Below are 27,913 nucleotides of genomic sequence, written 5' to 3' on the forward strand. Positions count from 1 at the left end.
TGGTAGAGAGCAATTCAACCTGTTGAATTTCTAGAGGTTCAAATGCTGGAGTTAATCCTTTATTGATACGTTATGTATCTTTCTGTCCTGAGAGTAGTTCTCTGCAATAGGATACAAATGTCATAAAATATTTATGAAATACAGACAATTCAGAAGACAATGTCAGAGTCATTCAAATATGAAGTAAGCATACTCCAAATCTTATTTTGTTTTTTAACCACATTACAAAAGCCGAACAATTGTTTGCAGCCATGCACAGCTTTGTCTCTGCAGAGGGGTGTATTCTTTCCTTCTGTTCTGAGGTTACAGAAGGTGCAGCAGTTCTCTGAAATGACTTGAGTGCGGCTGTTTGTTCAAGAGTCAGGAAGTGACAAGCTATTCAGGAAGTACCTCAAAGCAATTAGATTTCTCCTGTCTTTGGCTGTTAAGATGCCACATCTCCTATCTTTACACACCATTCACTCTCTTCACAGAAAATGAACTGAAAAGCCAAAGTCTTATTTAAGAAATGTGCCCAGTTTATAGCAAACACCTTGCTATATTGGTCAAACATTTAACTAACTGTAGGGGCCCTGCAGTATGTCAAGACAGAGAAATAGTTAGTGAAATATCCTGTGCTTTATAGGTCTAATTCTTTGAGCACAGTACAGTAGCTGGGCAAAAGTCCAGATCTTAGGCACTCGATGATTTAAAAGATATTTTGATTGCAGGGTTCTGAAGCTCTGCCACATGTGTTCATGATGAAAATTAACTAGGTTTTGCATGCTATTGTAATAAGAACAAATGCATATTGAAGCCCACATTAGCAAAATGTTGGGAAATTGTTATTTTTTTACCCTTTTTTTCTTTAGTCCTTAAGCCTCAATTAGCTGTCTTTACACATGAAGATGCAAGGACACCCTGGAGAGAGGAGCCAGCAGGTCATTTCCTTTCTCTATGTCCTCACCCTCACAGGCCCTTGCAGAGATTAGGCGGAGACATTGTCTTTCTGATATCACTACTCTCTCGGTCGACAAGACAAGAGCAAAGGATCTCTTCACAGATTGTATGATTGTAGAGCTCTCTTTTTTTAAAATGGTGGATAAAGGAAAAACAAATCTTACTTCAAATACAAGAATACTGTTTTGATTGCTAGGTAAACTCACAGGGTGATTGTAATTTTTTTTTTTACTGAAGCCTAGTGTCATCCAAGAAGTGAAAAGTGTATAAGACCTCATTCTTTGAATTCAAACGTAGACCATTATCATCAACAGGAAACTAAAAACGTAACACTGATGTTAGACAGCCAAAGACCATTAAACACTGTACAGATTAGTTACCTCTGTGACATTTAAACTTTAAACCTCACATCCGAAGGAGGCTCCACAGCCAAAATTTGTTTCCTTTCTTCTCTTTTCAGCATGGAATAAACCTTCACTTGTTCCTTTGCAGCCTACGCATGCTGATGCAGCTACCTACTTGCACTACATTAAACTTTTATTAGAATGGTTCTCCTTCCTTATTCGCAAATGCTGTCCCAGTATTTCTTAATTCTCTTCGACATTGGCTTGGCCACACCTTGGTTTGTGCCCCTGACTTCCTAAATGGGCATTGCCATTTTTTACATCATCTCGCCCCGCTCCCAGATTATGCCCTGGTAAACTGAATCTGCAAAGCTCAAGCCCTTTTCTGCAGCCTAACCTTGTACAGTTGTACAGTTTGCCCCGTTCCCCATTCCTAAGACTTTCAGACCCAGACTCTCAGAGACTAAAATAGCAAATGATTCTGCAGGTCCCACAGGAAATGTGCTGCAAATTGAATTAGACTCTCAAACCCCTGTAACTTGCAGAGCATTGATAATAACCATAGGAACCACATCAGTGAGAAAGTGAAAGGAAACAGGCGTCTGTTCTTATCACCCATTTACTGATAGTGGTATCAGCTCTGCGACATGCCTCAACTCATTGAGTTACATTGTGTGCGGTGTCAGGCATGGACATTTTCTGATATGTATGCTAAAAATAAATTACTGATAGCATAACATTACAAACTGGCTCGTAGGATACACTGCACGGATCTCAGCAAGGTTATGAGTTGTGAGTGGGAACACTAGGAAAGCCAGGTAACTACTTGTACATTTGCTAACAACATCACCGGGTTGCGCAAATGGATTGGTTGCTGTTATGTGTGCCTCAAAATAACCTAGATACAAATTACTGCAGCTGTGAATCTTTTGCTTTGTAGAGTGCACTCAGGTTCTAAAACAACAATGGGCTCATACAAACCATGTAAGACGATGAGCCACAGGCAAGAAATGAAATTAAAATGAGATCCCAGTGACCTAAAAAAACACTAAAGCATCTTTAAGAAATGTCATACTGTATGTGTGGCACCAGATTAGACAGAAACAAAAATCAATAGCCGCAGAAATTGTGTTGCTAAAACTGCAAGCAAAACCACATTGTTTCCCTTGATTAACTGCCACTGGAAGGTTTAATAGAGAAGCAGAGTTACATGAAGGAGCTACTGTAGCATGTGGGTACAGAATGGGCACATGGCATATGTCTGATTTAGAATTAGCGGGTACCAGGCTTTCTGGACTAGCCTGTGTGTGTATGTGTCTGGAGGCTAGCTGTGCAGTCACTCTGCAGTCTCATATCAGGTGCTGAGACTCTGAGGGACAGATGGCTGAGGCGTGACGTCAAGGAGCTCTTTGGAGAACAATGACCAGAGTGTGCTCTCCCAGTGTGGGCTGAATGGAGCTCAGTGTCTCCGCGGGCAGAAGGAAAGCCACCCTCTGCCTTGGCATTCCTCAGCTGGCGAGGGGGTTCTGTCTATACACACATCTTACAGCACCGGAGCTGCATTTTCAATCTGAAAAAAGTCAACTTGCCTTTAGACCTCTTTTATCACCTGCCTGAGTTTTTTTATTTTCTTAATACCTATGTAATCTTGATCTTTATAGTTCATCTTTTTACATAACATTACATACCATGTTTCCATGGTTTACTGGCTTTACTTTATAAACCTTTCTCCATTTAGTATGAACTACAAAGTGTAGCTACGGTCCAGGCTGTGTGAGGGTGATGGTGATCAAAAACAAATAGGACTTGAGCCTGAGACATTTGCTCTTAAGCCAAATAGGGAGTTGAAGATGGTTGTCCTTGACATTAGTGTGGGATGACCAGAGAATGGGCAGTGAAAGTGAATCTGTCCTCTAAAGATGTAACCAGTGCTATAGTTGATTTCTTTCTAAATGGATATTTAGTTCTGGTACTGATTAACAGAGTAACCAAAACAATAGGTACTGTTCATTGTACATACTGTAATTCTGAAGCTCTTTCCTTTTTATAAGGCAAACTGGACTGTCTCTCTTCAGGAATGGCAGATGATCCAGTCATTGATACTCTTCTTTACACCTCACTTGGCAGGAAAGCATTAGAAGATTATAGGATGGATCGATCTGCTTTCAGCCTCTGTCTCAGTTGTTCCATAACCAGCAGTTTCTATTACGCTCTTCATAACTGTTAAATGAGAGCCTTGGAATTTTAACCAGAAAAGCATGAGTCAGGTTGTAGTTGTTTTTTCCATAGCGCATTTGTACAACGCAAAAAATATTGCCCTAATTATGATGAGTTTGATGTTATCTAATTCCCACTCAAGATATTTGAAAGGCCCTGCTTAAACAAAGAAGGTTCCCAGAATTAAATGACCACTGTTGATGTTCTATTTTAAATAGTTACCGGAATCTCCAACAAGTGGACTTTCAGGAGTTCATTTCAGTACAGAGTATAAATACTCTCTCTCCCACAGTAATATACAGAAGGAGGAATGTCAGTTCTTGACTGAATTACAGTTGTATTTCTGTGGGACACTGAGATTTTGGGCAGCCTACATACACTGTACGCTCCAAAAATTATTTTTAGAATAGAAGTTATCATTGTACTGTAGTTAATTTTAAAACTATTGTACATTGGGCAATAATGGCTTGCATTGCCTGAATTGCCCATGGATGTTCTAATTAAAATAAAACAGGATGTTTAACAGAGCAGATGGAAGCACTTTGGCAGTGATTGCCCAGGGTAGCAAGACCCTGTCCACAGTGCTGCTTGATATTATTGCACAGGAAACTCAGAGTGTGAACATCAATCACTTAAGATTAGCAGTGTGGCAAAATAAAAATACGAACTGCACAAAATCTAACCCCTAGATAGAAAACATATATTTCTGTGCTGAAAGTCATCCACTCTCCAACAGCATTTCTCAATGCATTTTCATTTGTTAAGTGTAGAACATAAGTTGAGATATTTCTTTACTTGCATCAGTTATTGTATGCAACGTTAAAATCTTATGTTCAAAGTTAGAAATAGATAGTGCACAGTGTCCGTGTTTCATTGCTTCTGATGTTTGATTCTAGGTGGCCATTAAGTCCATCCGGAAGGAGCGCATCACTGATGACCTGGACCGCGTGCACATTCAGAGAGAGATCGAGATCATATCCTCCCTGAAACATCCCAACATCATCTGCATTTATGAAGGTCAGTGCAGGCTAGGGAACACCATTCTCTATAAGACATGATTGAACGAATGATGTCTGACCTGAGGATATGTCTGCAAAGGAACAGGTAAAGGTTAACTTCTTGCTGAAAAATATAACAAAGAAACACTATATTTTGGCTGTTGAGCCTAAATGTTCACCTGAGGAAGGCTCAACAGCTGAAAAGTGTTTCTTTTTTCTTCTTTTCAGTAAGGAATTAGCCTTTCATGTTCATGAAATGTTGTATAATAAAGAACATATGGAGAATAATATTTCAGATCAGGTTATAATAATTGAATATCTTATAAATAGAAAAAGAGAACTATGTTGTGGAACATCAAATATATTTCATCATCAGGCATTCATAATTTGCTTTTTGTTTAGTAGTCATCAGATTATGAATGTATATTTAATCCTTTAAATTTTTTAATTGCTGCATCACACTATGGGGAGTTATGCTAAAATAGTTGTGTAGAAATTTAAATTACCTCTGATGAGTCTTCTGAAACATGACTATAGCCGTGTCTGGCTCAATCATTATTTTCACATAGCTGATCACAGTCCATGGAGATTTGAAAGGATAAAAGCTGCTAGGAGTTTCTGATTTAGTGTTGGAAGGTATGTGATATTCAGATAAGAATTCAGTTTGGACTTCAATAAGAAAAAGAAATCAAAGAGAAATATTGTGGAAAAAATGTCAGTTGCTCCAGGAGTCTACCCAAAGATTAACAGCTGGTACAGGTTTCAAATAAAACATGTACAGTATGATCTCTCCAAAAGAATGCGACACCTTTCAGACAGATGACAGGCTCCATCCCGTTTGAAGTTATATGGGAAAACTGCAGTCTTCATTCCATTTGTGGATTGCTATTAATTATACGCGAAACACTATCAAGTCAGGCCTTGCGGCAGAAAATGCTTAGAAGACTCATCCTTGGGCATTGAACAGATAGAAAAATAAAGATAGCCTAAGCTGCTTCTTTCAGACTCTTTTCCGTATTCTGCTAACATAAGTGTTGCAGGAGGCGGGAGGGGGCGATGACAGTGGTTTTCTGTGCCTCTGCAGTGTTCGAAAACAGGGACAAGATTGTGATTGTGATGGAGTATGCCAGTCGGGGTGAGCTGTACGACTATGTCAGCAACCAGCGCAAACTCCCTGAAACAGAGGCTCGCCACATCTTCAGGCAGGTCACCTCAGCTGTGCACTACTGTCACAAGGTGAGCTCCCACAAGCCTCCCTTCTGAGCTGGAGAAAAGGCCAGGAGTTTGTGGGAGGACTTGCTCGTTAAGCTTATTGTTTAATTGACAGATGAAAAAGAATATTTTTAAAAATCCCATTAACTGGCATTGGGAAGGGAACCTCGTTTCCCCATCTGTTCGCAACACTTTCCACACCCTGGATCTCTCATTTAAAAACTAATCCTCAGTTTAAAGAAAGCACATTTAATCAGCAGTTAAGCCACTGCTTTAAGATGACTTTTAACACCTGTTTGGAGGTGCTAGCTCAAAACGACACTAACTTGGGGTTGAGTTAAAAATGTGTGAACAATAGGAATTGTAACTGTGTGATGAACAGACTAGTTTTGCTTGTTGTGAACTGTTATGTGTTTTGCCATGTATTATTTCTCCCCAGATTACAGGGCAAAATATTAAACATGCCTTCTGATAAATTAGGAGATGGCTATACGATTGTATTAATAAGTTTAAGAGACGAAGAAAGAGAGGAAAAAAAGAAAATGAGAAGGTTTGTACAGAATATTTCAGCTCTGGTAAGGATCTTAAAGAGTGCCATCCAGCAGCAAGATGCTCGTATCTCTTTGTTCTGATTGCGATTAAAAAAGAACACTCCAGAATCTCGGATTTCAACTACAGACTTTACTACTCAGCCACGGTCTTGTACCTGTTATTATGTTACTTAGGCTTCAATTGGAAAGTCACATCTATTGAAACTGTTACGGTACGTGGTCCAAAATATTTGTTTATTGATTCTGCCAGAGTAACTTAATGGCATTTCTTGACTGTACAGAAAAGCAGTTCTTTTTCAGTCTTTTTACAGTCTACAAAAGGACCTCACCTTGAGGAACATCAAATGAGGGAGCATGGTACTTTGGTAGCTTGTGACAGTGTATTTGTGACATCTTTTGGAGAAATAATCTCTCTCTTTTTTGGAATTAGCTTTGTGACCATTCTTTTTAAATATAAAGAAAAAATATGGAGGACCAAATTGTCAGCTAAGTTTTGTACTGAAATCATTGAAAAGCTACCATCTGGATTGGATTACAGTTTCACAGCAGAAGTGAGTTCATATTAGGTTAATGCTTCACAGTGCCGAGAAATACACCTTCATAATTTGTCTTTTAAAAAATGTATGTGTAGGAATGCCACTGTTTCAGTATGAGTATTAAGTCTTAAAAGATTAACCTATTTTCTTTGTTATGATTTATGGCTGAAATTTTAAAACTAAAACAGCTTGAGCAAGTTCCTGCAACATTTTTAAAAATGTGACCACAGTTGAATTAGTGATATACACTAAGCCTTGAACTATATGGGCAAAGTTAAAATATTAACATTTTATAGTTATTTCATTTATAACATATTGAAATGTTATTTTTGTTTTCTGAAATCCTTCTACAACGTCTGTGTTTTATGTGGGGAAACAAAATCCCATTCTAAGCTTCTTAACTTTGGAATACTAATCCTCAGTTTGAAGGAGAGCTACGTTTTGGAAAAAGAAATGTTGGTTAAACTGTATGCAAGAAATATGCAAAATTTTTATTTAATCAATGTCCCAGAAGGAGGTTCTAGATTCTAATGTGTTAGCTAATCTGCTTTCCCTTCTCTTATCCTTCAAATACATGCTGTTTTCCAGCACCCATGAAATGTGTGGACTTCATCCACTTGTTCTTCAGTATTTTAAATTCAGTAGTTCTGTTAAACGCTAATTAAAAAAGAGAAGAAGTGTAATTTCGGTAGTGAGCTTTATCGGCGTGACAATCCTTTCTGAGGAGCATGACAACCCATCAGTAATTCACGAGGAATGACAAACACCCAGGATGAAAGCGTCATAGAGTTAAATTGTGGCTTAACCCGCTTGGCGTAGGGCTGACCTCCCGGCCATAGGACAAGGAGGCCAGGACCTCCATGCAGGGACCAAAAGGGGCAGCTGCAGAGATGGAGATGGGGTGGAGGTGGGATGCAAGAGACATGCAAGAGAGAGAGATAGGGATCTTGTAGGTATTTATAGCTTTTGGGAGAAGAATGGATTGTCAGGAGCAATTGCTAATGACTGACGGCTGCGTCTGATTGAACTTGGTTGTTGTCATCCCTCCCGAACTTTTGTTATAAACTCTGTTAATGTGACTGTCAGATCCTTCCTCCTGTTAATGCGGAATGAGGCAGGGAGCTGTGGGGTGGAGGGAGGGAATGTCATGGAAGAATGACATTTCCAAGCACGTCAACATGAATCCATGAGTTTTCCCCATCTAAATGCAGAAAATGTTCTGTTTTAATTGTTCTGTAGTAAACTAAACCTCTGACCTATGGCGTCTCTGGTATATCACAACAGTGAACGGAAGACTTGGCAAAAGGAAAAGTTTCCTTTCAGGGAGCAGAAATCACCTGACAGTAGTTCAAGGCGAAAGGCAATCGAAAAAAAAAAAAATCAGTGCTGGGAGAAAACCTTTCTGAGAAGAAGCAGTCGCCACCGTTTCTCAACAAATCTCAGAGCCCTGTTAATCTGAATAGTGTGTTATTTTACATAGAGAAGAAAATCCCTTATATGCCATACTGTAAAACTTATTTTTGGTCTTTAAATCTTAATGCTTGTAGGTAGGCTTCCACCCAGAACTGACCCTAAGGTGGCACTGTGACTTATTATTTCTTTTGTGGTTAAACTGCTTCTTCTGTTTTCTCTTAAAATGACATTCAGGAGCTACTAGAAAGTGGGCAATGTCTATCACAAAATCTCAATTTGTATTGTACATGTGAAAAACAAAACAAAAACGTGAAAAATCTATGATCACTTTTGCTAATGTGCATTTTTATTTGGCTAATGCCTTGATAAATGTCTATGCCTTCAGTCCTGTCTTTCACCTGCTGCAAAGGCACCAAGGGTGCAGCACATTTTTTTTGTACTGCACCCAAAATGGTGAGACCTGAATTCAAGACAGGAACCATGGATGGACATTGGAGGCTCTATCACAAGTGCCAAGGTATAGCTGCAAATTCTCTCTGTAGGAAACTCAAAAGCCAAGCCAATGCTGATCTGCTTTTGTTCACATTGTAATTCTTCAGCAAGAGAGTGCCTTTCAATTAAAGGTTATTCATGGGAAAATGCCAGATCTATTTATATTCACCCAGGATTATTAAAGCTACCGGCAATCAAGCCACCCTCCTATTCTGACCTTTGACCATCAGCTTGGCTCTATCTGTCCCATTCAAGGCTGCGATAGCCAATCACAATACTCAGAATCATTGAATCAAAGGATGGTGGTTTTTGTAGTCTGGCCAAATACTATTATAGACAAAACCTCATATGTAAACAGTTCCATATTTGTTAGTACAATACAATTCATCCCATTAGTGCTCCGGTTTTATGAAATAAGGAAAAAAAGCAGCTTTATTTATTCTGCTGAGTTATCTCGTCAGAAATGTTAATTGTAACTGAAAGTTGTTTCAAATACAATAAAAAGATGAAAAGAAAATATTTGTACAGAATACTAGAAACGAAATGTTGTAAAAGATTAAAGGGGTATCGTTCTAATCATACTGTACATAAGGACCTGGATAACTAAAATCGATGTGTTTACATTTTTACAAGTCTCTTGAATGATGCTTTGCAGGCACAAAGATAAACTCATGCATACACCAGTATATACTGCTCACACATGATCTTTTTCTCCACACAATATCTCCTTAATTCAAGTGGTCTCTTTCCTATACAGTGCAAACTCAGATGTGCTGGGATCTGGCTCTTTATACAGCCAGCAGAGTCCTCAGAAGACAGCTAACTTAAAATCTCCTATTGTAGGTGAAAGACATCACATCAATGCAAACTTCTATTAGAAAAATCTGTTTGAAACAGGTGCTTAAAAAACATGTAAGGGAAACCTCAAAATAACAGTTGGGGAAAAAAGGTCAACTCAGTATAAGTAACTACATGATGAAAATATTATGAGGGCCCATCATATCAGCTTTGGAAAAGAGGTCTAAGATTCTAAGGGAGTTTTTCTGCACCTGGCATTTATTGACCACACTGAACTTACTGTAAACGGGTGGGAATCGACTTCATTCAGTGAGTCAACTTATGGGGGGAATCAACAGGATCAGCTGATGAGAGAAACTTCTTCATTGGTTGAATTAAATGGGAAATTAGGGTCAGATTTTGCCAGCCTACTGTCATATGTAACCAGCACACCTACTTTTACAAATAGTGCTATGGAGCTTTTAGTCAGGACTTATTACCCTACTGGGGCATTTCTTTGGAAATTCTGATCCAGAGGGTGGAGCACCATCTATTGGTCAATCAAAGCCACGTGCAACAGCAACCTGACTTTTCCTTGGAGGTCTGACCAGACCCAGCCAACTTGCTGAGCTTCTCAGATCAGATCAGACTAGAAGGTGGAAACACTGTTATTAAGATGATAAGATGTTAATCCACACATCACTCAAATCAGTTCTTCAGTTAGGGGTGTCTAAAAAATGCTATATACAGTGCATTTTGAGAATTATTATTTCAATTAGTTTGTTGCTCTACGTACGGTGAGAATCTTCTGGCAGTTCAAGTTGAAATGGAAAAGTAGTTTAGTAAATTTCCCAACTGGGGCTCGACATTGAAACTGTAAACAGAGATTTTTTACCTTAAATACCTTAAATAATTATTACAGTATGTATTGTTGGAGAACATTTTCCCACTTCCCCTTAAAAGACAGTCAGGAGTCCGTCTCAGAAGTTAAAAGAAGTTTTAATTTCATGTACATGGGAGCGAAATACAGAGATGTTCTGTGTTTTTTTCTCAAAAGTAATTAAACTAGAACAGTCCTTAAATATATTTCTACCAGGCTTCCCTGTGCTTATCAGATTGGCAGCATTCCAAAATCGCTCACATCTTCCTAATTCCCTATTTGCCAGAGATAACGTCTTTAAACACAATTGGTTACTTAGGTTCGTAGCACGCATTAGTATATAACACTGTATAAAATTACGTGTCCAGCATTCTTCCAATCCAGTTCAAACTAGTTCTAAATGTCCACCTTATAAAATATTGCAGCTTCAGCAGAAAGAGTGCCCACAAAGTTCACAAAGAACGGTACCCTGCAAAATAAATAGCAGTAACATCTGCGGCTCTCTCAGCACAATTGCAAATAATTTTACCCATTAGGTTAAACTAAAGTATTTTCCTTTAACTGCCATGTGCAAATCCACCCTAATGCTTCAACGGTTTCATTTCTTTTTCTTTAGAAAGTTATATATACAGTATACAGTATAGTTCAGATGGGTAGCTGCGCCAGTATGCGTAGTCTGCAAAGGATATATATCCTATACAGTATATCCCATATATATAGCATATCTTTTAAAAACCTGTATATCTTTCCAGTCTGTAACCTAGTCAAGTCTGCTAAAGCTACAGTATTAGAATTTTAAATATCAAATCTAATTTCACACTCTGTTTCTTTTTCTTTAAGAGTGGTCTGTAACATTGCCCAACTGATATGGTATATACCAATACTGTACCAACTGCAACAGGATAGAAGCTCTAATTTATCATTTGAGGGAGGCTTGCTCAGCACTTTGTTAGCAGTGTTTTGCTTATGCGGGGATTACTGATGGATTATGTTTATCCAAATATAAAAATTGATTAATTTATATTATGTTAATTATATATAAATTAACATTACAAATGAATGATAGACCAGGAAGCCAATTAAAAAAAAAAAAACTTAAAAGATTAGTTTCTCTTGATATACATTTTAGCAGTGATGATTTCTGTATAATGTTCTCACAATTTCAGAACTGCACTGCCCATAACTCTTAACTGTAAAACACTGATCCATTTCTGCACGTTTTCCACTGTGAGCAGTGAAGAAGCCAAATGACCGTTGTTAGTCAAATTTGTCTCAGATAACGCTTTTAATATTAATATTGCAGCGTCCCATTCTTGGATACACATTCCAGAATCTTCAGGAGTTTGGAATAAAAATATCCCCTTGAGAATGGTGTCACTGAGGGTCAGACCAGGCTTTCCAGCTGCACATTTTTCCAGATGAGAAGAAATGTAAGCCTTGTAATGAAGCAATTCCCATTGGTAAATGGGATGATTGGTAAATAAAACAAAACTAACCTTGCAGTAGCCCACAGATGAGTGTAGTAGGAAGAGAACCCTGCAAGTACACAACAACAATCATGATTTATTGGTTACACTTGGAAGTCTGGTACTGTACAGTATGTCCGTCCCACCACAAAAACAGTTTTTCTAATTTAATTATTTAATTTAATTTAATTAATTATATTTCCGTTTTCCATAAAATTGGAAAATACATATTTGTTTTCAGCTCCAGATTTCACTACATCCTAGAAAGAGCTCTTTCTGTTTCTTACTTTGAATGTTTGTACATTTGCTGTGCACAAAATACCATAATAAACCACTCACAAATTTAATTTAAACTGAATGAAATACGTTTTTCTTTAGCTGTTTTTGTCAAATAAGCTTGAAATTGAAGTTGCCATGCATCTCTGGAAAAAATAAAACATGGTCACATTTTCTAAAAAGTGCATTGCAGCTTTGTTAGTCATTAAAAAAAAGAAGAATAGATCTAAATTGTTCTCTTGTTTTTACTTGTTAAATTGTTGAAAATAAAAAAGTTCACATAATTGTTTTGGATTATAAGGCTGTTGTTATATTCTAGTATTTTTATGTGTAGCAAAGGATGGCACTATTCGCAGTGGGTAGCATTGGTACCTCGCACCTCTGTAGCCCTGGGTTCAATTCTGCAATCTGTATGGAGTCTGTGTGTTCTTACCATATTCACGTGGGTTTCCTCCCACAGTCCAAAGACATACTGGTAGGTTAATTGGCTTCTGGAAAAACTGGCTCTGGTGTGAGTGTGTGTATGTCAGTGTCTGTGTGTGCGCCCTGTGATGGACTGGTGTCCTGTCCAGGGTGTATCCCACCTTGAGCCCATTGCTTGCTGGGATGGGCTCCTTCTACCCCTCGACCCTCGATTGGATGAATTGGTTAGAAAATGGATGTCTAGATGGACGTGTAGCCAAAATCTTTAAACATCTGAAGTAAGTAAGCCCAGATCAGGGCAAGCTGCTTCTTAAAGTGGGCGTCAGCTGAGCTCTTTGTACTACTTTGGAGTTGTTGTTGCATTACATATAGTATTCAGTACAGCATGTCCCCCCAACCCAAGAGGCACTCAGCCAGTGCTGTCACTGGGGATCCCCAGCCCAGATGTGCACTTAAGCTTTCAAGCCTTTAGGGTGGAAGATGAGATCTTTAATTAGTCAAGCAGCTCAGGAGATGTGAAATTCATGATACTTTCAAAGTGGTCTAATTCCATGTTATTTAATTCAGTACTTTTTTTCAATGACATTTGCCAAAATGAATTTCAACCCAGGCGACTGATTTCTGCATCTGATTGGAAAGAGAATTTGAATTAAATGTGACAGATCAGATTAAGCAGTTGTTTTTGTTGACTGGTGAGTGTATAACCTCAGTTCTTGCAAGATCGATTATTTTTAATTCTGTCTTTATATGGGGACGGACCCAAAGACAGACCCACAGACTAAAAAAGCAAAAAGTAACATTGCACTCAAACACATTTTCCGTAGTATACTGTACTGTATGTGTCATTCATTTGGCAATGCTTCAAAACCACAGTCGCAGTTTAATATAATATTTGTATTTGTAGTTGACTATTTGTAGTATATCTGGGCCTCTAGGATAACAAAGGTGCAATAGTGAGCTTTACCTTTAATAATCTGCATGGTTAAGGTTAATGCTGAGACGTTGGAAGAGAGATTTATTTGTATATGTTTTGATGAGATAAAGTGCGTTCCTTTTACTTTCAACAATACTGTACCTTTACATGAACTTTCCAACAAATTGCCTTCGATTTAAGCAGTCAGAGAACACAAGAAGATTATTTGTCCTTTTGATCACAACTGTTCCAAATGCTTTAAGGCTGGGGAAAATTAAACATTTCACACTTGGGTTCTTCATAGATCAAAGAGGAAAAGCTTGTCCTCCAATATTTCAGATAATTTACAGTATCTTAAGTTTGCTCATATACAACTGGCATACTGCATATTATACTCAAACTGGCTTTTCCCAGTGAAGATTGTTCCTATCCCTCTCTGTTACTGATACTTACCTATGGATTTCCACTTTTAGGTCCGTTTTGAATGTGTCCTCTGATAGAATCAAAGTGACTAATGTGCTTTGATTTGTGACTGAGCCTACAGCTGCTGAGCCCTCAACTACTTCTACTCAATGGCAATTGCAAAGTCACTGCCAGCTTCAGGCTTCATGACATCTATTGTTTGCAGGTCTTGAAGCAGCCAAAAACAATATTTTACTAGGCTGGTTCAAGACAGAGATAGGACTTAAACCATACTGTACTTACTTGCAATAATATCCAGACAATATTCTTCTGGAAAAAGTTACATTTTCTGGTACAAACAGAATGATTAGAAGCCTTCTTTAAGTTTAAAACATAGGTTTCAGCATTCTGGTTTCAGAAAAAGGTTTTCCATTTTTCAGCACTCTATTTCTTTGCAAGTGCGTTTGTGTATTTGATGTTTTTTTTTGGAAACATAATTGTAAAATAATGTTTAAAAGAAGGAAAATCACATTTTAAAGATCAATTTTTCTGGGATGTAGGCCATGCCAGGCTGTTAAGCAGTTGCCAAACCCCAGTTTTGAAACATTCGGCTTGTTTGCTAATTTGGCTCTTATCTCTCCTTAGAACGGTATCGTCCACCGTGATCTCAAACTGGAGAATATTCTTCTGGATCAAGACTATAATGTCAAGGTAAAGTCGCTTGAACTAATTAGGTGCTAAAATTACTTATCTACTGTAAACACATTGGAGTGATGTTACATTTGTGCTCTGGTTGTTTATACTTTTGATTTGCTTTGACTGTAAATAGTGCTCTTTTGTGAATGGAAGAAGACATACTGTAAGTCTAAATATTTAATCTTCTGTAAATGACACATATCATGACGAGCTCATTGTCCTCCAAAAAAATTGAAATGTTAAACAACAGTACTAAGTCATTCTCTGTTGGTACACACAGTCATACTGCACGGGAGATGTGTGAAGGTAATGTCAAAGGGCAGATTCAATTAAGCAAAAACTGTGTGAAGAATCTAATAAACCATCTGAAAAATTCTAAAAATATCATGCCAGTTGTTTTAAAAAGAACCCATTCCTTGCCTTTTATGGAAGGTGTGCGAAGCTCTAGGGAATGCAGAGGACGTCAATGATTTAGAGGTTTTTCTATACTGACAGTATAGCAAATATTAAAATGACCTTTACACCCTTACCTAGGGCGTCATTTACCATACTGCTAAAAAACAAGAGGAATTAAAATACTGGAAACTACTGCTTCTAAGACAAATGTTACCTTACAGAAAAGGGGACACTCGCAGTATTTTTTATGTGTGGAAAGATTGTGAAATATCTCCATAAACAACACACGTCCAGTTCAAAATTGCACTTCAATGACATCTCAGTTGGCAAGACTGTGATTCACAACAAAAAGCTTCCAAAAACTGTTGGACATTAACAGTAAAAATATTCCATTGCACCACAATGTACTGTACAAAATGAATCACTGCAAGTACTGAACTATTATAGATTTGCAGGTCTAATTGTATTTTATATGGGCAGTTTTCATTGAGAAATATGCCACAATTGCTTCCTCTTTCAGTACATTCATTTTCTGGTTTGAAGTTATGAAAATGGAATGTAAACTAATGAGTTCAGACAGAAGAAACATTTACATTTGAGTGGCTCTGTGTATGAGTGTATACGTGTATCTGAGATGGGTGGGGTTTAGGGTTAAGGGGCTGGTGCACTTCGGGAAGTATTTGATCATTGTAGTGATAATCATCCTAAGAAGGCTGTTTCACAGTTATCCAGAGGCCAGACCCACTGTGGCTATGTGAGGCATGTGGATAATTGTTTGGGATGTCACAAATCAGTCTAAAAGTATTCCTTTATAAGAAAGAACTTTATGTAGACATCAAATATGCAGCCACTTGGCCCAGAGTTATTGGAGCCAGGGATAATTTAATAATCTCCCCAGGCTCGAGTATTCTACTATGCTCTGGTTTACCTCACTGGCTGCTTGGATTAGCCTGCCACATGGCACAGTTCACATATACATGAAGTCAAGCCTCTTCACTACCCTGCACTGTTTTAGAGTGATAGCAAGCTTGTATTAACGACAATTCTTCTTCTCAAATTTGAGATTTAGCACTTGAAGTTACTCCTTTCTATTTTTCTTTCTTTTACTATGTACTGTAGAATACGATTTAAAGGTTTATCAAATGCTTTCAGAAATCAGGACCATTATAGCCAATGGCATCACACGAACAGCTATTAAGCTTTGTTAAAAGCTTTTCTTTAAAGGTTTTACTACATAATATCTGCTTTGTATATGATTCCCCATTGCCTTCTCAGGCTGTTTGTTTTGTGCTGGTATTATTTAACTGTCAGTCCTTCCTGTTTCTGTTCTTCCTGCAGACATTAGTGTTTTTTAACCTTGGTCACACACAGGTGTCTTTTATTTATTAACAGTACAGGCTGGAGATAATGGCACATTAGGAAAAAGAGATAGAAATGGAAATTAGGTACATCATTAACAACAAAACAAACCTGTAAACAGTACTTGTTTCCTGTTCTCATCTAGGTACAATGCTATTTTTTTTACATTTTGTAAAAGACAATGGTTCAGTGTCAGCAGAAAATTAATACTTACTCCCATGACCATTTCCTACTGAATTTGTGCACGGGGGCTGAAAATTGTCAATTATTTTAGTGATAAGGACCGGGGTTTACTGCAGGTTCACCAAAATCATTGTTTGCACAGATGGCCAGGACTGAACAGAGTTCAGTTTGAGAAACAGTAGTAACATCAAACACCTCCTTCAATCCCCTAATTCTGCCAAGCTGGTAGGCAATAATGTTGTGTGTGTTACCATGGTGAAAGTGTTTAATATTGTAGGCAATGCACAATAATATATAGTTTATAACTATTATTGTTATAAACTATAATTTATAGTGTATAATTGCACGATAATACACAGTTAGAGATTAAATACACGTCTTAATGTTTTTGTTTACCTCTAAAGTAAAAGAACAGTACATAATAAATGAGCTGCTAATTCTCATTGCCTATAGGTTTCCTTGTTGAAAAGGCTTTTTGAAAAACTTGTTCTTGTTGCCTCCAGCTGGCAGATTTTGGCCTGTCGAACCATTACCACAAAGACACAGTGCTGCAGACATACTGTGGGAGCCCTCTGTACGCTTCTCCAGAGATTGTCAATGGACGTCCTTACCAAGGCCCTGAGGTGAGGCCCTAGTTCATCACAGTACTGCTCACAGTGGATGCTAATGGGCTTGGGACTACAGGAGTGACCATATCTGGGATGCAGTAGACACCTCAAGATGAATCCAAAACTAGCTCGTCATTTCATCATTCTTTCTATAAATAGAATGATACAAAAGTTGTAAAAAAGAGCATAATATATTGGTACACCACTAATTTAAGGAAGAATATTAGATCATGTATAATATTATTAGAAATTTCACAACAAATTACTGCGTGACATCCTGTATATAGAGATATTCAGGTGGGGGCAAAACATACATGGAGTGTGACTGAGATGAAAAAGAGTACAATACAAAAATAAAAACTAAAACCACAGACAATAGCTGAACCATTGGTTTGTGAAAGGTATTATGAATAAAGAAGAACATTTTTTTCATTCAAATCAACAAAAATGTACATGCAAGGTAATGCAGGCTTTCCCAATCACACTTATTTAATACACTTCAGATAGTTCAGACACTGGTGTGGCATTATCACTCAAAAGCCAATATACCGTATAACAGTCATTCCTTTGGACCCTGTAGTGGATTAATCATGCAAGCAACATCCAGAGCAAAATGGTCAAACACTTGATCACACTGGCAGGGAATGAATTTCTAGATTTTGCATTTATAGTGGGTTCTGTAGTGAGAAGCATTGTTGAAAAACCGACGTTGACCGGCTGCAAAATACCACAGTCTGATAAACCATAGCATACTGTACATGTAAGTTAAAAAAAGATTTTCTCTACACCAAGCAGGCTGTGGGGTCTGTAACAACACTGTGACTTATTACAGAGTCTGACTATTATGATAAGAGCTCTGAAACTGGCAAGAGAGACTGCACATCAGCTGAGGAGGGCAAGAGGTGTGCATAAATGGATTGCTCGATCTTAACTCTCAGACAATGCATGTGCTGCCAGGGTCCACTCCCTTGCCCATCGCTGCAACATTCCAGGAATTTCTGTGCAGAAATAGCAGTTGATCTCATCTTTATTTCCTGTAATTTCATTTATTACATCTTACATAGCAGCTTACGGTATGTGCGCTGTGGTAATTTGTATCTGCTGCAGTTTATTATTGTGTTGGCTTTCTCTGCCTGGAGTGAGGGGGAAAAAAAAATTATGTGAAGACCTTAATGCAGTTTAAAGAAAATGCACAGGGAAGGATATTAGTGTTGCACAAATGCCCAATGCTACAGTATATGGGATCAAAGTGTGTGACTGGAATGTAAGAGATTGGCTAGCAAAGAGGAGTCTGTACAACACGACATACAGAGGTTGGTCACATTGCAACAACGAAAAGTGAAATATCTTAAATCAGTTCATCATGTCATCTGTCATAATAAAACCCTCAATACCAAATGCTATGAGAGCCTCTTTTACACTGCAGGCCAGTTGTGTATAGCTCCTATTTTAGCATTTACCAGAAAAAAGGTAAATTAGCTACTTATCCAAAACAACTGTTCGCAAATTAGAAGCTACTGGCTCACGGCAACATACCCGAAGGGACATCCTCTTAACTAAACGTGGCATTGATAATCTTTTGTAGCAATACTGTACTTTTTTGTTTTAATTGTACACAATTCAACACACCATTGATCTGTGCAAGCCTACTTCAGAGGCTTAATCAATTAAATAAAAACAAAGTTGCCTACACAGCTCACAGATAGTAACGCCATACATTCTTGCAACTTTAAAGCTTTTTCCCCATGATGTAAACATGTTTTAACAGAATGCTAACTGGTGTGTATTTCAGGTAGACTGCTGGGCTCTGGGTGTACTGCTTTATGCCTTGCTGTATGGCAGTATGCCTTTTGACAGTGAAAACTACAGGACACTGACAGAGCAGATCAGCCAGGCTAAATACAAGAAACCACAGTGTCCCTCAGGTACTCCTCCCCCATCTCCTCACTTCTCATGCTACTCTTCTTCTGCAGGCCTTGCAGCTGTCTTGGGGTGACAGCTGTGCAGAAATCCAATCCAGTTCTTCTGTTCTCATGCACTTTAACTTTCAAATTGAAAATCAAAATGACTGGCCCAGGAGAGCTCTGTAGTTTATATTTTCTTGATTGCTTTGTTCTGTGGACTAAACTCAATTTAGTCTAGCAAGTGCGACTACATTTTCACTAGTTTGCAAAGTACAGTCTCACTTTCATTAGTTTTTATTAAATAGCAAGATCATTTTCAAGACTGGACTGCCCAGTTAGGTTCATTGGAGTGCATTGCGTATAACAGATTGAACTTTGTTAACACGTCACTCATTTTGGATTTGGCTTCCTTTTACTGTTAAGATAATTAATACTAAAAGGAGAAACCATAATATAGTTGATCCAGACCCACATGCAGTAGTTTGAGCTGATCTTCAATTCACTTTCATAGTCCAAGTATTATGGACGCACACACACAAAATGAAACATTGAGTAAACCTGTGTATCAGTGGTTAATGCCAGTAATGTTTTCTGCCGTATACTGTGTTGTGAGCATTAGACAGACGGTGTCGTCTATAAGTCAGAATATCTGAGTCCCCCTTTTCAGCCAAAATAACCCTTATTCAGCTTCCTCAATATAAAACTGTTTTGTGTTGTGATTCACAGATGCCTGTGGACTTATTGATTGGATGCTGACAGTGACTGTAGAGAAGCGAGCGACCATAGAAGACATTGCTAATCATTGGTGGGTAAATTGGGGGTTTGAGGAGTCGGTGTGCGACTGCGCCTCTGCACAAGACTGCCACTCTCCTTTATTGGCACGCTACATTGACTGGCAGAACAGGCCCAATGCCAGCACTACCCAGGGATCGCCGGAGCTTAATATTTTTTTCAGCTTCCCTCTAAAACCCACTGGTGCCGGGGCTCAAGGGGTCACATGCCTAAAGAAATCCAAAAAGGAGAACGACATTTCTCAACCTGCTACTTTCACTCCAGTGGTGGACAAGAAACCAAAGGGCATCCTGAAAACCAGGAGCAGCTTTGATTCAGCTTTTCTCTCAGATGCTACTGGGGATGGTCTTTCACAACCCAGTAGCCAAACAAATGGACATCAAACAGCATCGCATACAGCCTGCTCTGAGAGCCTCCCTAATTCTTGTCAGCCTTCTTCCAAAATACCAAAGAAGGGTATCCTAAAAAACCTGCACCAGAGGGAGTCAGGGTACTCCTCTTCCCCAGAGAGGGGGGACTTTGTAGAGGGTTGTAGGGTGAGTGACGCAAAGATGGGGAAAGAGGAGCCCCAAACAAGGGGGATGGTGGCTCGTCGGAAGAAGGGGATTCTCAAGAGGAATGGAAAGTTTTCAACCAGCTTAGACCTGCCTGACAACTACTCCACCCTGCAGTTCTCAGAGGACGTGCAGCCCTTGATCTTCTCCGTTGGGTGCAGGGGGCATCAGCAGGCTCCAGCCCACAGCCGGCCACCCAGCGTCATCAGCGATGACAGCCTTCTCTCCAGCGACTCCTTTGACCTCCTGGATTTGGCCGCTCAAACCAAAAGGCGCCTCTTTGCGCAGAGCGAGCATCACGATGTTTACAGCTCCGAGGAAGAGCTGGAGAACCCGCGGGGTAGAGGCGAGTACGGGGAGGGCAAGCTGGAGGAGGAGATTTCACTGAAGGAGGGAAAGGAGCTCTGTCGTGAGGCCCAGGTGATCAGTAGCAATTTATAGCATTAGACCCCAACCTGGACAGATCCAGGTTGTTCAGACTGGACTGAAGCAAAAAAGGTGGGAAGGGTCTGTGAGGCAAACTGTAGTAGAGCCCTTTACTCATTTCCAATTTCCAATTTCTGACATGCACAGGTGTTGTCGGTTGAGTAGTACAACTACAAAATATCAAGGACATTGAAACAAAATCAACCCTACTCTTCACTGGTGCAACATCTGTGATTTAAAATCTTTGTTTTGATCTTTTCTTAAAGCTTTAAAGAGATTACGATATATTACACTATTCTACAATAGCACTTGGCCATATTTAGTATTTTTCTTGACATAAGTGAGGTACAACATTAAAGTCCGTGTCTCATTTAGTTTGACTCTAAATGGGATATGAATTGTACAGTGCAGGAATTGCGTGCAAGTATGTTTTACCTTTCACATATGGGCTTTACAGATTTATATTGTATGCCTTTCTGTACTGTAAAATCTCATCACAAGTCAGTTTGCATCAGTGCACATTTTTCAATCTCCCACAAATGAATGTTAAAAGTATACAAACATTTACTGTACTGTATATGAATTGTTAAATACTGTACAAATATGACTAAAATGAAGAGACTTTCAAACAAAAAATCTGAATTACATTTAACATTGTTTGTATAAATTTCCAAAGGCTATTCAGTCATTTTGCACACCTTGACCTTACATACTGTAATTTTGAAATGCTAAAATGAAATATAATTGTCGGTGTCTATCTCTGTCTCCAGGCACATTATTATACTTTTGACCATGGGTGTTAGATAAGTCACTTTAAATTGAATAGACTATGCCATGTATTATTTTAATTGAAGAAAAAATGAAATCCTGTATTTTTATGTTACATACAGTACAAGGCGACATGAACAGCTAAACGCAATGAAGGGTTGTTCTAGTTGTTAAGATGCCCTGTCTTCAGAAGGAGTATTGATTTCCAAGACGTAAGCAATTACTGTAGGTTCATGAACTCTTACTGAATTCAGTCTGACAACCCTGTGATGGACCATAATTGACTAAAAACTGGACTGTGTAATAGAAGTGGAAAATCTGAATTAGAAAAATGTCTGTTTTCATACAGCTGCATAGACAAAATAAATACTGTATAAATACAAATTAATGTTTGTGTAAAACAAACATTTTTACTGCTCCAAAAGGAATTGCAGATTACCATCTTGAGAACAAAATCCTCAACTGCTATAAAAACTATACATTTTTTAGAATTTCTTGTTAAAGTTTACTTGTTTTTTTGTTGTGAAATAAAAATACAGCACAGCTGTAAAGAAAATGAAGCTATATCTGTATGGCAACTGGAAGAAAAGAATAGTGTTTGAGTGGAAGAGGGAGTTATACATTTTTGCTAATATATATTTTCTGTTTTGTTATGTAGAAATTTTTAATTTTTGTGTTGGAGTGTTTGGTATTGTAAATAAATGCTTAACAATAAAGAGGGAAATGTGTTTATATTGTCTAAACATACATGTCCCCTGTTATACATTATATTCCCATACTTATATAATCACTTATATTGTAATGATTTTTATCATTTTTATTATCAAGGTGAATAATTAAATCATGACAAATTAAATTAAATATAATATTGATGGATGTACTGTAACTGGCTTTACCATGGTTAATGAAGAAAGCAGTAGAACTTAAAAAAGGAAGCACAAAACAGACTTATCTAAACCTCAGTCTTTTTCTTCCTAAATACTGTTGGACCGATGTGGTTCTGTAGGATACAATAAAAGTTTACAGTGCAGTTCAAGCTGCTCCACTAACAAAGACACCAGCTATAAATTGTGAATGTTTTTTTTTTGGCCTTTTATATTTTTAGCCTTCTGGCAAAACCAAAACTTCAAATGTTTCAATTTTAAATCGGCCAACATGAAAAAGTTAATCTCCAAAATGAGATACAAGACGAGCAAAACTGACTACGTTGCGGACTGAGAAAATGCTTAATACTATGAAACGCATACTGTTCATGCTGTCTTTAATGGAGCATACTGTAGCAATGATCAAATTGCTCAAAGACTATGCTTTATGAATTTACAGAAGCATCAATTATCAGAATAAGCAGAATTATATAACAGTATTATGCATTTAAATAGAAATGTAATAGTGCTCTTTACCTTTAAACATCATATACACACAGTTCCCCTCAAAAACAACTTTTTTTGTTTCAGTATGTACATCTTTAAACATTAGCTAGAAAATTGTACAGAGAGGAATTGTCAGTGCTTTGACAGTTCTTGAATGAATTTTATTTTCCCAAGGAACAAAATATATGCATAAAAAGCATTTTTATAACAATAGTTCATAGCATGTGAGGGGAAGATGTAATAAGTACAATATGAACATATCAGATTTCAAATCTCAACGTTATAAAACTTGTTACTTTAGGACACTCTTAATACTTCAATGATTAAAGACTGTACAAATAGTGAAAAGATATGCAACTTAAGGATGCTATATAAAAAGTACAGTTTCAAATATGTATTATCCACACTTTTGGTATATGTATTCTTTGTTCAACACTGTGTGGAAGAGGTATCAAAACCTAGCTGAATAACAAAACTCTGCAGGTAACCCCCTTGTTGTCATCACAAACACACATCAATATAGAATTAATGTCTTTTGAAAATTATCACTTTGTCATTTAACACTGGAAGAGGTAGGCAACAGTTTTCTAAAGCACTGTTGTGTTGAAAAAGAGGGCATCATTTGAAATGATGAGTTGCACAACCTACTGTAGCAATAACTAAAGCTCACACAGGACATTCATCCTTGGTTACGGAAGATACAAAACATCCGACTCTATGCGTCATCAGCTTGGGAAATATTTTAAATACTATGGGCAGATTTAGGAGCTGTCCACTAGTACAGCAGTGATATTTATAATGATTTAAATGTCAATATTCTAAGCAGTCAAATGAAGGTCCTTAAAATAGTTGTACTTCCTGAGAATTAGTATTGTAAAATTTATGAAAGCAATGTACACTACTACAGCAAGGGATGGGCAATGGAACACCTATATTTAAAAGCAATACTCCCAGAATAGATTTTCATTTCTCAGAAATACACTGACAGATTTTCCATCGTTAAAAAAAACATAAAGAGCATGACTGCTGTTTACTCCATGCGATCTATTAAGACAAGCCAGAAACAGAACTGTGATACAATACTATCGGTTCCCCAATACCTTTAATAGCTAAATCAATAAATGAAGCACCTTTTTTTTAAAAAAATAAAAGTATTCATTGTAAAAATCTGCAAATTATCATGGCAATAGCCTTGAAAAAACTTTGATGTTCCTTATCGACGAGAGACACCACCGGTCTTCTGAGCACTTTATCCTTTAACAATGGGATACATCCAGGACAGGGCGGCAGTTCATTGCAGAGAGAGAATGATTATATTATATTGTATATTGTTTTTTATATTTTCATGACATAAAAGAAAATTATGATTTTTTTTAAATTGGTACTTTCTTAACACAAAAGATCAGGTGATCAGGAACAAACTACCCAGCCACATGTTGTCAAATCTGTTGCCCTGGCTTCTTTCAAGAAATGGCTAAGATCCTCAGATCAATTAGCTACTGCCAACCAAACAAGCCAGATGGACTGAATGTCCTTTTCTCTCCTTTGTAACCTTTCTTATACACTTATGTTCCAATTAAAATCTAAGAAGAATATTTTGCCCCACAAAACACAAATGTAAGTCTATAGTTAAAAAAAAAAGTTTATTTCAAGGCACCAAAGCAACTGTGTAATTAAAAAGTACACTGCTTTGCAAAATTGAAAAATGTGCAGTTCTAGACTTAACAATCACATAAAAACCATGTGCATTTATGCAATTGAGATACAAAAGCTAATAACTATAATGAGAAGTATGACTCATCCCCCAATATAAATGTTACCACAATTAATTTTGCATTTAAATTGGTAGCTTTTAGGATGTGAATATACTGTACTGTAGGGAACGTTATTCTTTTTTTTTAGAATAAGCAGGATTATTGGGTAAGGAATAACCTTCTCTCTTTTTCTTTCAGAGCCTTGGTATTTTATGTTTAAACTGAAATAATTCTGGAATCACACATATAACTCAATTTTTACAAACACTGTTATAGTCCTAATGTCTAAACATATTATCACTTTCATATGAAAGCTGTTACAGTATGTGTGTTATCCTTATTCCTCAACCATAAATAAAAACATAAAAAACTACAAAAACATTCCTAGCCAATGAAAACAAAAGCCTAAACTTGCAAAATTTAGAAGGGAAAGCAGAGCTCATCTTTTATTTCCTCCCTCTGAAATAAAGTGATAAACACCAACAAAAATCTTGAAAGGAATTATTTTTAAAAAATGAATTAACATCCAGTTCAAACTCAAACTACTGGAACTACTACAAACGTTTAAAATTAGTGTAAACTGTGTGATCTGAAGAAGTATATATTATGTCTACTTCCTCACATAATTCATCTTTAAGGTTAAACTTGCAAAATTTTGTTATATTTAATCTTATCCATTGTGGATTTCACTGTACAGTAAAGCAGGTGAGTCATATTTAGACATAAGGAAGAAATATTTAAGGGTATTAATGAAAAACTCTTTCCATTGCTCAAAACAGCAAACCTCTGTCTACGTCAGTAACAACAGCTGTACCTTACAAGATAAAAAACAGAACTTTATGGACTGGATAGGCTTGCATTCCCTCTTTTGAATCATAAGTCAGAAATCACTTCACTGAAGGTTAACAGCATATTTTTTATCATGAGGAAATCCAATTGACAAAATGCATTACTATCCTCCGTGGACAAACACTATGGTTTTATATTAATTAAAATGGGTTACAAAACCAAAACCTCATATTCATATAGACACATTCTACATCTGAACTAAATTACATTTTGAGTAATGAACCAAGGAATACCAAGTTGCGGAGAGAGTTTTTTTCAGTGAAATTACAATGTTTTTCTATACTCCCATCTTTCCCTGTCAAATTGGCTCACTTTTTATACACTTTAAAACAGTGTGCAAATTCTTTAAAAATCAGAAGAAAATGATGTTACTGTATAAAAATTTTATGACAAGGATGTAGATTTGTAAACAAGTATTTAATTAGTTCATTGCAACACAAGCATTACATTCAAACAAATAAATTCCTAAACATCGTCTTTAAATCTCAAATAAAAAAATATAAAAAATATATAAAGGAAAATATAAACATTCCAGCTTGTGTGTGAAAGCATACAGTATATTAGATTTAAGACTAGAGAACTACTTACAGTAATGGAAAATCCTTTACACATTTCAAAGTAAACATTTGTAGGTACTGTAAATGTATAAGTTAAATTGCAAGTTAATTATTTGAACCCTAAGGTTTCAAATAATAAACCTTATTATTAACAAACTATGGCTGATCTATTAACACTTGCACACCTCTCTTGCCATGAAATCAGCTTTAAAACAAGATGCCCAAAAGTTCCAAACTAGCTGTAGTGCAAAAAAAAAAAAACAGACTTTGGCCTGCTTTATACACTTGAGCCACACAAAAATAGCACCAATCATTTATAAATCCAGCAATTAATGGCAAATTTTATATGCCAGAAGGTCACTGTTACATTCTCTAATACCTTTTAACAACTGTCAGCTGGTATTCTAATGTTTTTTATCCATTTTAATCAGAATCATCACTGGAGTCAAAAACGCATAAATATGAAACAACTTTGCTTTCTTGCATTTCTTGTTTTTTAGGAATACTGACAATAGGAAAGGTATTTTTGTGCACTAAAGGGCTTAATGGACTTACCCAGGAAAGTGTTTTCTTTTCGTATCCAGTAATATGCTGTGTACATGAGCTGTCTTGAAAATAGTCCCATAGATTTAGGTCTACTTTTGTGGGCCCCATTCTACAGCTTCCTTGGCTAGTTTTTCCAACACTCTTGCAGGAATAAGACACCGGAATAATCTTATTCTTTTTTTTTTGGAGTTTTGCTGTTTGATATTGGTGCTTTTCAGCTGACATCCTTACATTCTCAACTTCAGTCTCAAAGGGATCCCTTTGCATTTGGGTTTCATTTCTAAAGCCTTGCCTGTCCTCACAAGGATGCAGCATACTTTCTGTTTTACTTTGTGACAACACTGATATTTTAACTTTTTGCTTTTTCCTGGAAGGGAATTTTTTAAACCCTTTCCTAAAGCCTTTTTTTCGTTTCCAGTCTTTTTTAGGATCTCGGACGTCTTTAGCATTGCTTTCCTTGCTAAGACCGTTGACCACTTCTTCACCTTTGAAAGTGTTCGAGATCTGTGTCAACCCATTTAACCCATAGAGGTTATTTTCATTTTGTGTGTCTGAAATATGGCTGGACTGGACATGCCCTTTTCTTTCATGTTGTTCATTTTCTTTCATAAAATATGTTTGTAACCCATTGTCTGGCTCAGCGAGGCCGGAAATTGCCCCAGTAGAATGCATGTAATATGAACTCAAGGAAGGATTCTCATCTACTCTGTTTTTTAAAGTATTCATTGATCGATCCTCATCTAGAAAAAAAATGGCTTGTTCGTTTATTGTTCCCGAGACTTTGGCACATTGTTCATCAGATTCCTTTTCAGATGTTGATGTCCCATTGCCCAACTCCTCTGGCATGAGAGCAGTGCTCGGCTGTAGTGTGTTAGTTTTACATACCCGTGTGCTTTCAAAGTAAGTCTTTTCTTCACTGACAAGACAAAAATTTTCACACAAACGAGGTGATGTCTGAACAGTGCAATCTTTAACATTACATGTAGGCCTATAAGAGGACGCCAAGTTGGTGAGAAAAGACACAAGTTCATCAAACTTTAGGCTGCTGTTTAACAAATCCAGCTTTTCACTTATTTTCCCATTATCTTTGCTATGCTCCATTTTCATTCTTTCTAAGTTGTCCTGCAGAGCTAACATACAAGATTTCATCTAGGAAAAAAAGAAAAAAGCTTTAAACAATTTTACCTAAGTTAACTCATACAGTACTCATCACAGACTCACATTCCATTTTTCATCATTTCCCCTTGCTTTTTAACATAATACTTTGTTGTTCATTTAAGCATCTATTCATGCAGCCCCATAACCAGCTTCA

The 27,913-nt window shown here is 37.2% G+C and overlaps 2 protein-coding genes across 8 annotated transcripts in view; one reads left to right on the forward strand and one right to left on the reverse strand.

The window, feature by feature from the left end:
* LOC148661969 (NUAK family SNF1-like kinase 1) overlaps positions 1-22,241 on the forward strand; it is a 40,508-nt gene extending 18,267 nt beyond the window's left edge. For all 3 annotated transcript variants that reach the window (XM_088636531.1, XM_088636532.1, XM_088636533.1), the window contains exons 3-8: positions 4,397-4,517; positions 5,583-5,734; positions 14,485-14,550; positions 16,977-17,096; positions 18,874-19,006; positions 19,712-22,241. In XM_088636531.1, the coding sequence (XP_088492657.1) occupies positions 4,397-4,517; positions 5,583-5,734; positions 14,485-14,550; positions 16,977-17,096; positions 18,874-19,006; positions 19,712-20,772 (1,653 nt within the window). In that variant the 3' untranslated portion in view covers positions 20,773-22,241. The remainder of the gene's footprint in view (positions 1-4,396; positions 4,518-5,582; positions 5,735-14,484; positions 14,551-16,976; positions 17,097-18,873; positions 19,007-19,711) is intronic.
* iho1 (interactor of HORMAD1 1) overlaps positions 1-27,913 on the reverse strand; it is a 52,233-nt gene that overhangs the window by 16,590 nt on the left and 7,730 nt on the right. For 4 of the 5 annotated variants that reach the window (XM_088636536.1, XM_088636534.1, XM_088636535.1 and 1 more), the window contains one exon: positions 25,897-27,750. In XM_088636536.1, the coding sequence (XP_088492662.1) occupies positions 26,479-27,750 (1,272 nt within the window). In that variant the 3' untranslated portion in view covers positions 25,897-26,478. Of the gene's footprint in view, positions 1-11,855; positions 11,896-25,896; positions 27,751-27,913 lie in introns of those variants that run through there. The other variant, XM_088636538.1, reaches the window with a different exon arrangement.

The sequence above is a fragment of the Lepisosteus platostomus genome, chromosome 6 (genome assembly GCF_059453375.1).
Source record: "Lepisosteus platostomus isolate fLepPlt1 chromosome 6, fLepPlt1.hap1, whole genome shotgun sequence".
Classification (NCBI taxonomy): domain Eukaryota; kingdom Metazoa; phylum Chordata; class Actinopteri; order Semionotiformes; family Lepisosteidae; genus Lepisosteus; species Lepisosteus platostomus.